Here is an 11,859-nt window from a genome sequence, read left to right on the forward strand (position 1 = left end):
TACATTCCATTATGTTTTGTGAGATGGAACCTTTGTATTTGATTAATTAGCCTACTAACTAAAAAATGTCAACATTTTAAAAATAACCTAATGGATCAGATTATGTAAAAAACTAAATTTTGAACGTCACGATGTGGCCTGATGTAGTGCTGCCATCAAGTGGAGAGCCTAGAGTAGTGTTTATTGAAGACTGGCTGTGGAAAGAGTAGACAGTAACCCACCTTGCATTTTGCTACTACTACTACTACTACGCAGAATGATGGAGAGATCCCTGATGTATGAATGTGTGTTGGGTTTGACTTGTTCTCTATGAAGAACAGCCTCTTGACATGTTCAGTGCAGAACAATCCCAGAATTCCCTTGTTTACACTCCCTGCAATGCCTAAAGCAGTGGTTCTCAACCTTTTTTGGGCCAGCGCCCCCCTGTCCATTATCCAGGCCTCTTACCGCCCCCCCATCAAAAAAAGTAGGCTTATTTTCTTCCCTAAATATTAATATTGACTAATATTCTGTGTTATATAATTTAAAAAGCATGTCACTGAATGCCAAATAATAGATTGGATTTAACTGGGCAGTTGGAATATCATTATCATTAGTTTACCAGAGAGCAGAAAAGCCATATGAATGTGAATTAAAATGCTGTTTCTGAGTGTTAAACAAACTCAGACAACATCAACAAACTCAGGCAACATCAGAGAATACAAACAGACTGCTACGGAACAGCAGCAATTTCACACATGTCCGATGCAGAACAAACAGTAGGCTACAGAACTGTACATTACAACTAACATTGTTAGTTTTTAAAATTGTGCTGGTGTTGCATTTCTCCAAATTGCTGTTTTACGATGCTAATATTTATTCATTTTTGATTGGACTTTGAGGGGGGGGGGGGCGGGGGGTGGTGTCACAATATGGCGGCAAACGCTAGGGGGCTATTATTTTAATATTTTATTTAGTATTCTATGGTATTATTTTCATAAACTGACCACTTCGAATTTCTCATATCAAAACATAACAAAGTTCCAACGTTCAGAGCTCTGCGCTCTGGGAGCGCTCAGAGATGGGTGCTCTGACTGAAAACACGGTTTTGTCCAAGCGAACTAACCGTTCGTGCATTTACGAACGTACCCGTAATAACACTGATGACTGCTGATCAATACAAAAGACGCTGCAGCTGATGCGTTCGTTTCCAGGACATCACAAGAGGAGCAACATATCACAAAAAAGCGATCGTATATTTTAGTTTGCAAACACATCGCAATGCTAACCTCAGAATGGCACTAGGGATAACATCCCAGGCCCGTCACTATGGGCGGGCCTCAGGGGGCCAGGCCCCCCCACAGACGTGCTGGTGCCCCCCCAACTGGCAGCCAGATATTTAAAAAAAAAAAAAAAAAAAAAAAAAAAAATTATCATATTTTATGTTAAATGAAGACATTAAAATTGAGAAACAATAGTGTGTTTTTCATTTTGTTGGACGGGATTCTAGTGACAACCAATCATTTGAAAGTTGAAAGTTGAAAGTTGCACGTTACACACGCTGCTGCTCTCGCCATTTCAGTTGTGTGAGGCGAGCACTGAGCAGTTGAGTGAAATCTGCGCTTTTTGATGGATAAAGCTTTTTGAATAAAGATGGATATAAGAAAGTGGATTACCGGTAAATCCTCGAAAGGTGCAGCTGCACCCAACCCCGATGGACATACGTAGCACCAGCATTAGCGACTGTGGGCAGCCTGACACTAGCACCCCGACGGCTACCACTAGTGAGGTAAGTCCTACTAGCCCAACTGTTAGGGCTAGGGCTACTACTAGCCTTGCTAGCCCCCCGATGAAAGTTTTGTTACTTTTCGAGCCACCAAACAGACTGCTACAAAGCGAGAACATGGACCTGTTCACTGCGGTTACTCTTGTGAACAGTGCATCTGAATGCATAAAATCACTGCGCACAGAGGATGAGTTTACTGCGCTCTGGGACCTCTGCTCTCCTCCAGCCTCAGCCACTGACGAGGCTGGTCCCAGCTGTCCAACTAAGAGAAGACGCACAATTAACAAGAGCTTTGGTGCATTTGTAGTTGAAGGAACGGTTGGACAGTCACAGAGGGACACTGGCGAAAAGACAGAGTTCCTGGGAGTGTTTTACAGTGTTATTGATGCTGTGCAAGGAGAGATGGATGCGCGTTTTGGAGAGCGCAGCTGCAAGCTCATTGGTGCGCTGGCTGCTTTAAACCCAGAGGCCGAGGATTTCATGGATCCATCGAAGGTCACTCCTCTCCTAAGATTAGCTCGAACTGAAGTGGTTGAATCTGAATATGCTGTGGCTCGTGGTGGGTTCCTGGTAAAGAAGATGGAGGACACCTCGTTTCCCCCCAAAGATGGACAATGGACAATAGCCAATATTCTCAGTATACATTCCACTCAGCACTCCAGGCCATGCCAACTGTCATCCAAGCTTATACACTCGCCCTAACTTTGGGAGCGTCTACCGCGACTTGTGAAAACTCTTTTTCAACACTTAAAAATGTTTTCTCTGAGCATCGGCGCAGCATGTTGCACAAGCGCAAGGCTCAACTGATTCAGCTTGCCTTCGAAAAGGACCTCACCCACAAGTTCAAGGATGAGTGGAAGGACTTACTGATGAGGAGATTCAGCACTGAAAAACGCCTCCTCCTTCTTTTCTGAGCCGGGTGTGTGTGTGTGTGTGTGTGTGTGTGTGTGTCCGTGTGAGCACACGCCGTGGTGATGTTTTGCTAGTTGTATTCTCGACAGCTTTTTCAACTGGAGAGATGAGCTGTTTGCACAGTTATGCTATATTTAATGTGCTTTGTGTATAACGTGTTCAATGATGAGGATCTGGCTGATCCTATTTGCTGTAGATGGGTGGTTTTAATGTGATGATCACACGATCGGTCGGTCATACTGTATCCCTTTTGGAAGTGCACTGATTGCGTGCCAGTCTCCTAATTTTTGTTACGTAGGCTATCCCTGGCATTTATTTAATTATTGTTCTTGTAAGTGTGCCGGGTTGGTGCCAATTATTGACCTGTGCGCATTGTAATGCACAACTTGGCCTCTCCACGCTATAAAGTAACTTGCATTCAAATAATTTTAGCTTAGGCCTACTCGGGTCGACAAGGCCTTGTAATAAACCAGCTTCGCCTGTGTTTATTGTTATGTTATTTGCTGCATTCTGATAATTTTAGGTCTAGTCTTCATCGGTAGGCTACGTGTCCAATTTAGCCTCTGCAACCTACTATGCATGTCAGTGTTGCATGACGAATACCATAGCATATCGGATTATATAAAATAGTTAATAATAATTGTGCCCCCCCATGCAGTTCATTGGCCCACCCTAAGACTGGGCCCTGGTGACGGGTCTGTAACATCCACAACAACACTTAACAGTAATACATTTATGTAATATACTGTGATGAACCTGCGAGGGGAGGGGACATTCGTAGCTGATTTCTCTAGGTTCGATTATTGGTAAGCGACAGAGAACTTTCAGGACTGGTTTATTACGATCGCTTTTTTGAGATAGGTTGTTCCTGCTGTGATGTTCTGGTATGGTGGTATGGTATTAGCACTCATTTTAACTAAATTAAATAAGCTGTATTGAAAGGAAGCGAACGAAGCGAACGCAACAATTACAATGAGCCCACAAACTGAAACATATGTCACTCAAGCATTGCCTACAAGGAAAACACTCATAGAAGTTGGGCATTGGTCAACATGATGTTACAGATGGGATGAACCGGGGTTCTTTCTATCGGAGCATAGTATTGCAATTTCTGCACTGTACATGAACTGTCAAGATTCTTCTACAATGCAGCTTACCCAGACACATTGGAAACTATCAAAAGCTCTGCCTTTGCTAGCTGAGTTTTTAGCTTCTCCATCTTCTTGATGACACTCACTTTTATTTTTTGGGGCGCTGCGCTACGTGTGTCTGCGTCACAGAGCCCGGCCAAGTTCAGAGCACTCAGAGATGGGTGCTCTGACTGAAAAGACGGTTTGTCTGAGCGAACTGACTGATCGTGCATTTACGAATGTGCCCATAATAACACAGCTGTATTTCATGAGAAAAATACTTTATGAGTGAACGCCCCCCAAGATCACCTCAACGCCCCCCTTTAAAAAATATTTGGTCCAGCGCCCCCCGATGTTGTCTGAACGCCCCCTGGGGGGCGATACCGCCCCCGTTGAGAAACGATGGCCTAAAGGGAGGACAAGAAAGTCACGGTACACGTGTTGTACAGTTCAATGACAATCAACTGTATTAAGACATGGTTAGTCTCCAACTATGTTAAAACTCATAAGACGGCCCAACATTTCTCTTATGTTCTTCGACAACCTGACACTAACACCAATGAGAACTGAATCATAAAAAAGGTTGACCTTGAATTACGGGTATGACCTGGCAATAAGTGGAGTGACAGAGCACAGGTACAAATGTATTTCATATGTCACCTCTCCAAACCTGCCTTGTCCATCTATTTTCATTCACCTTTCCGTCTGACCATCTCCACGTTACAATTACCACCTTCTGTGTTTCCTGGGACCTGTACATACTCAGTGCTGTTGAACCCTTTGAGGAACCCTTTTTGGTGCTACATACTGTGGCACCTTTTTTCTTAAGAGTGTCCTCACTAGTACTCACAAAAAAAACCTATATTTTATCTCTTTTTCCTGGTCAGGTTAAATGGTCAAGAGAAACCCATGGCCCCCAAGTCTCAGGGGCCAGACTCAAAGATACGGTATACATGTAAGTCTGACATAGTAAGACCTAATGTCAGGGTTAAGAATTACAGTAGATAATCATGTGAGTACTAATGCTTTTCTCATTCATCCAGTCAACCTTTGACGCACAGTACGAAATTGATTATGACAATTCTGCTAGTGATCTCTGAATAGGTACAAATAAAATACAAATAAGTGACCCGAACTATACAGAATATCATACTTTAGTGGAACAAGATCTATTAACAGTACAGAATGATTACTGTTATTATAATGTTGTTAACTGTTCTTGAATAGAGTCATCGTAACTGAAAGGTATAAAATGGTCGGTACTGTTTCCCGCCAAACTGCCACTATTTTGGTAGAAAGAAACATCATTCAGTTACAGCTGTCAAGTACTACAACCATCGTTCCCACCAACATGGTCCCCCACATAAACCTAATGAGATGAACAAATCTACATAAGATGTCAACTAAGAAAAAAAAGATCAAATATAACAAATAAATACAATAATACAATTTCAAAAAACGATTCCCCCCGAAAGATCACGACCTCAGCCAAACCGCCGTTATTTAAGACGACATTTGGGTTGTTGCTCCAGTCTGAGAGAGAGCTGCAGCTTTTTATAGCCGACACATTCATAGAAGAAGAGAGGAATCGAGGACAAAAATAAAACAGTCCTGCAGATACACCTCATTCATGTCTCTGCAAAACTAACGAGTTCTGCTTTCCCCGGGTGCAAATGACTAGTAACACGTCACCGTTCCGGAGACTGAGAGATGTAGCAGTGAGCCATCGTTTTGAAGACTTGAGTTGAGTCACAGTTGCAACTTTGCTGTGAGTTGGTTCGCAGGAGGAGGGACTAAGGCCTTGGGGGAGGAAGAGAGTCAGTTCCCCCCAACCCCACCCCACCCCAAGGGATGCTTCTATTGCATGTGAAGGGTGGAAGGAAGGGAGTGGCATTTTGTGGGTGATGACCAAGGCTTTGCCACATGGACGTTATGGAGGTATGGCAGGTTAGAGCTGGGGGAGGGGGGCGGCGGGGGGGGGGTGCAGGGGGGGCAGGAGGTTCAGGCGTGGAGCTGAGGGTGCTCAACAGCAGCAGGGGGGGAAGAGGGAGTGTTGCATTAACCACTGCATAATGCAATAGCTGATCATAATGCAATCAAACCATATCGAAGCGTCTCGCGGATAATCCAGGGATCTTTGACTCTAATTAATTATTTTCATTATAAAACTGGATGGATAGAATAAAACTAACATCTACGGATGTCAATGGTGTATGGTGTGTGGATAATGCAGTAATCTTTTACTCTGATGACTTCAGTCACATCGCTGACTGATTAGGATGTCGTCGTCTGATGAAGAAATGTTTCTCTACATGATCTCATTCATAATTCTAACCAATTATTGAATAATCCTAATAATACTATTACTGCATCTGCATGGCATTACGATGAGCTATTACATCATCCGGTGCCTATTATGACAACAGGGTAGTTAGTGTGATCTGTGATGTATCATGAGAGGGGAAGCAAGCCCAGAGTGGCGTCAGTGGTGGCGCCCCCCGGTGGTGGGAGGTCAGACGTTGTTGGGGCTGGCGTTCTTCAGGTTGCTGAGCTCCAGCTCTAGCTGGCGTATTTTAACGTCCTTCTGGTTCAGCTCGTCCTTCAGCCGGCGCAGCTCGTCCTGTTGTCTGAAGAACACCCTCAGGAGCTGGACACACACACACACACACACACACACACACACACACACACACACACCACACACACAATATTATACGGTGTTTCAGGATGCTCTTTATGAGAATACATTTTATTTATCAGTAGAGTAAGAGTTAGGGGTAGAGTCAAAGATGAAAGTTTGTGACATCCAGTGGTTGCATGTCACGAAAAGTGAAAGAAAAAAATTACACCCAGTCGTCCATCCATCCAACCAACCATCCATCCATCCATCCAACCATCCATCCATCAAACCATCCATCCATCCATTCAACCATCCATCCATCCATTCAACCATCCATCCATCCATCCAACCATCCATCCATCCATCCATCCATCCATCCATTCAACCATCCATCCATCCATCCAACCATCCATCCATCCATCCATCCAACCATCCATCCATCCATCCATCCATCCATCCAACCATCCATCAAACCATCCATCCAACCATCCATCCATCCAACCATCCATCCATCCAACCATCCATCCATCCATCCATCCATCCATCCAACCATCCATCCATCCATCCATCCAACCATCCATCAAACCATCCATCCATCCATCCATCCAACCATCCATCCATCCATCCATCCAACCAACCATCCATCCATCCATCCATCCATCATAACAAGACCATCCCACCTCGTTCTCTGTCCTGGGTGGGACGTTCTCCAGCAGGTCAATGCCGTTGACCACCACGTTCTTCTTCTCCTTCACCGGAGCCTTGAACACCAGCTGGTTAGGTCTCTGGTAGCCCTCCTTCAGGGACATTAGCACTGGGTCTGTATGTCCACACATTAACACAACGTGTTACACAAGGTCTGTATGTCCACATATCAACACAACGTGTTACACAGGGTCTGTATGTACAAACCCACAACGTGTTATACAGTACTGTATGTTTAAGGTACATATACCATAGCCCTTAATGGCCAGTTTGATGAAAGTGTCTCAGACTGCAAATGTATGTTGGCTCTGTAATTTCCCATACACCTTGACTTCTGTCAATCCTAAGATATACAGTATATATTGAACATAAACTACTGGTTAGAGCACATCTGGTGTGCTGTTTACCTTTGTTGATCCCGCTGAACCACTCGCTGGCTGTCAGGGCCGGTTCTGTCCCTGCGGTCATGGGGTAGATGTCCTCCTGGTAGGTCTCTGACTGCACCATCGGGAAAACACACACTTTAGAATCCATTTGAATACGGTGAGGGGAGCCACACACACACTTGCGCGCACACGCGCACACACACACACACACACACACACACACTGTGACGGCTATCAGTAGCCTGGTTGTCTGTCTATATGTTTGTGTCTGTTGTAGTGTCTGTTCTGGTTGTCTGTATCTCTTTAACAGCCATAAGCCCAGTCCAGGGGATCCACCCCCCCCCCCCGTGATAATTGCCAATCAAACTCCAGCAGTGACCAATCAACTCCAGCCAATCAACACCAGCCAATAATCAACACCAACCAATCATCAGAGGCCACACCCTACAAAAGATCAGGAGAGAGAACCAGCAGCAGCTGTGTGATCCCATCACACAGTTCCCACCATTTTGTGTATACCATGCGGGTGGTTTACTTTGTGAGAGCATTTTGTTATAGTTTGGTGGATACTTGTTAGAGATCCTTATGGTTTGATTTGTTAGTTGTGATATGTGTTTAGTGAATTATTTGATACCTGTGTTAGTGATCTTGTTAAGTGATACCATGTTTGAAACCTTTATTGTTATTGTTTATTTTAACCATCCACGGGATGAGTTTATTGTTTATTTGAATAGGAGGCATTTGTTATAGTTTTAATTCTGTTTATCTGACCCATTGTGACTTTAATTTACCCTTACTGAAATAAATATCTTTACTTTACTCATAACACCTGTATTTTGTTACTTCTTATTCTCCCTAGTGAATGTAGAACGTAACACACACACAGTCACAGTCTCTCTCTCTCTCTCTCTCTCTCTCTCTCTCTCTCTCTCTCTCTCTCTCTCTCTCTCTCTCTCTCTCTCTCTCTCTCTCTCTCTCTCTCTCTCTCTCTCTCTCTCTCTCTCTCTCTCTCTCTCTCTCTCTCTCTCTCTCTCTCTCTCTCTCTCTCTCTCTCCACTGACCCTTCTTGGCACGATCATGGAGATGGGTTCTATCAGGCCCTTCAGCGTGACCAGCTTGTAGAAGCGGAACACCTCGCAGGCCGCCACGTCCAGCCCATGTTTTGGCATCACACCTAGAGAAGAAACGTGGAGAGGAAACATGACAACATAGACTAATGCCTGCATCACTGCATGGGACAACAATGACTTAAGCCTGGTACACACACAAAGATTTTCTAAATCTTAACAGATTTTTTTATCTGAGAGAGACCCAACACATGAAGATAAAAAAATCATGGATTGAACAGTGAGCACACCACATACATAAAGATCTGATCTACGACAGTCTAGAGTCTCGTCCCCCAAGCCAGAAATCTCGTGTGATCAGGGTAGTACCCTGACTGACCTGTGCGACAGGGCAAATAAATTGCAGAAGAACGAAAAGAAGAAGACGCGTCAGTCAGCTCGCTTCTTGATTGGCTAAATTCCATTCCACGTCACAATCGGACTCCGGAGTTGCCTACGCCGAGAGGACTTTTGATCGTAAATATTGAACACGTTTAATATTTACGATCGTCGGCCCGACCATTTTCCGAGCAGATCGTCAGGAGAAATTGACTCTTAACACACCTCACACCACAGGATAACCTTGTAGGATAATCTTTAGAGCCATCCGATAATCGGGCATTTGCTGTCCTTGGTCGGAAGGGGAGGAAATCGGGCCAAGATCGGCCAGATTATCTTTATGTGTGTACCAGGCTTCAAACAGTTTGCCGTCTCAACGGGACTCATCTGGACACAGAGCGCGAGTGAATAACGTGACGTTGAAGAGGAACTTACCGAGGCCTTTCTGTGGTGCGGGGGAGCGGAACTCCATGAGATACTGTAGGTAGGGCTTCTCTGTGGTGATCTCATAGTATCTGATGTTCCCGTCCCCCTGCGGAGGAACTGAATGCTTTTCAAAGATGTCTTACATGATACTTCATATGAACTGGATGTCACACAACGGGGGGTTCGTATTCTGGATACCCCAAGTCTCAGAGGCACCAGGCTTCACTCACGTTGTCGAGGCAACGTGACAAGATTTGGAGGGATGCTCCCCCTGAGACTAGAATGCCCCCCTGATGTTCTACGCCCACGCCCACAAAATCATAGCACTCGAATGCTAAACATCTGCTTTCGTGAAAAGGTCCACTGTGTGAGTGATGGCTGTGGGTTATGTGGGGCGGTGTGTCTCACCTTTCCAGCCAGGTAGAGCATGTGTGTGTCTGCGTCGTAGAAGGGGAACAGCAGTCCTGAGAGACCGTCGATTTCCTCCTCCATAATGGGCATAGAGAGGTCCTCCTGGGAAGGCATACACACACACACACACACACACACACACACACACACACACACAGGGGATCAGATTATGAGAGCATATCCTGCACAAACACACACACACACACATGCACACGCACACACACACACGCACACACACACACACACACACACACACACACACACACACACACACACTCACACACTTCAGGACAATCACACAGGCCTTATGGATGCATACAAACACACATTGCTTGAGGATACACACGCACACATGCACACACACACACACACACACACACACACACATACACACACACACACACACACACACACACACACACACACACGCACCTCACCTGGTCCCACAGTGCTATCTGTCTGGTGTTCCAGCGAGACACTCCTGTAGTCAGCAGCCGTTTCAGGTTGCCCATGAACACCACCCTGTTCACCCTGTGGTTCTTACAGTTGGCGTGCTGGCGGAGGCCAAAGAACAACATAGAAATGAGAGCAGATATAATAATAATAATAATAATAATGAATAATAATAATAATAATAATAATAATAATATATTAGACTTATATAGCGCTTTTCTCGACACTCAAAGACGTTTTACAAACTGAAAAGATTGAGTAGTAATAATAAAAAGAAACAAAAAAAGAAAGTATAGGGGCCTAATTAAAGGGATTTGTGCAGATCTTTACTTTTATTGACGTGTTTGTTATTTCTGTTTGTATATAGGTGCTTTCAGGAACCTTTCTGTATGTATTTATTCACTAACATCTTTGTATGTTTTTTGTATGTGAAGTGTTTGTCTTTTTTACGACTGTATCATGGGTGAAAGCCCAAGACAGATTTCCACTTTGTGGGACAATAAAGTTAATCTTGAATCTTGAATCATGTCTGCCCCTTTTGTGAAACCTTATCCCTGTGTGCTTCCCCACCTGTAGTACTGTCCCAGAGGGAGGCTCAATGACTAGTGTGTGTGTGTGTGTGTGTGTGTGTGTGTGTGTGTGTGTGTGTGTGTGTGTGTGTGTATGCAGGGTTCGAGTTATAAGCTGAGCTTTGTGGGGGTCTCCAAAATAACAGTGCGAAATGTTCTCATGCACGAGCGAGAATCATGCCCACACAGCGATGGGACAAGTTTTAATTAGCCATAGGCTACTCATTTCACCACATCAACAGCACCACATGAAACAACAGCTATAAGCGATAGTTACGGGTATCTCGGCCAATAATTTTGTTGTTTTTGCTATACAGTCCATTCACTTTCCCTGTTAGCACGACACATTGGCCACATCTCCATTTCCAGTGACATCGCACCTGACATAAATAATCATGTATGCTCGTCCATGAATTGTGCTTTCATCTAATGTTATGCTACTACGGGAATCAAGTGATTTGACATTAGAAATGAATTTGTTTCATCTCTTGTGCAATGTGCTTTACAATCTGGGCACATGAATGATCGGATCGGTGAGCAGGGGCCAACTGTCGCGCCATTCATCTCATTAAGTTTCATAATTGGATTCAGTTTTGTATACTATACTTAGTAAGGCATCCTTTCTTTAGCGACAGTATAGGCTGCCCTGAACGAACTCGCTGTCTCCTTATACATACTGGAGGTGAGTTCTGCTACTTTCTTCGGAAGCACTTGCTTTTGTTTGAGCTCTGCTATTTCAACAGTTTCAACGTTGGGTGTCATAACAGGTGCATCTGAATTCAAGTTTGGTTTCTTGGTTGAAAACCCGAAACTTTCCAGGCAGTTATTTTGGAAAACGTGTTTATTTTAGAATATTTATCATATAAATAAATATAAATAATACTCATTACATTGACATTTTTGATCAAATAATGGTTGTGGTAATGTATTATGTATTACGACCCCCACAGATGTATGATTTTACTGCTTTCATGGGAGCTCAGACCTTCCTTATGGGAGCTCAGCTCCCATTGGCTCCCACATAACTCGAACCCTGT

General features: G+C 44.2%; 1 protein-coding gene across 1 annotated transcript in view; it reads right to left on the reverse strand.

Annotated features, from left to right (window-relative positions):
* Positions 1–6,319: 6,319 nt before the first annotated feature.
* LOC308159024 (coronin-2B) overlaps positions 6,320–11,859 on the reverse strand; it is a gene marked incomplete at its 3' end in the record, with an annotated part of 47,724 nt that continues 42,184 nt past the window's right edge. The window contains exons 6-12 of the mRNA XM_080532764.1: positions 10,238–10,354; positions 9,798–9,902; positions 9,399–9,495; positions 8,580–8,692; positions 7,540–7,630; positions 7,108–7,247; positions 6,320–6,454 (exon numbers count right to left, since the gene is read on the reverse strand). Coding sequence (XP_080388890.1) covers positions 6,320–6,454; positions 7,108–7,247; positions 7,540–7,630; positions 8,580–8,692; positions 9,399–9,495; positions 9,798–9,902; positions 10,238–10,354 — 798 coding nt within the window. The remainder of the gene's footprint in view (positions 6,455–7,107; positions 7,248–7,539; positions 7,631–8,579; positions 8,693–9,398; positions 9,496–9,797; positions 9,903–10,237; positions 10,355–11,859) is intronic.

This window comes from Nansenia antarctica (assembly GCF_963989245.1).
Source record: "Nansenia antarctica genome assembly, chromosome: 5".
NCBI lineage: Eukaryota > Metazoa > Chordata > Actinopteri > Argentiniformes > Microstomatidae > Nansenia > Nansenia antarctica.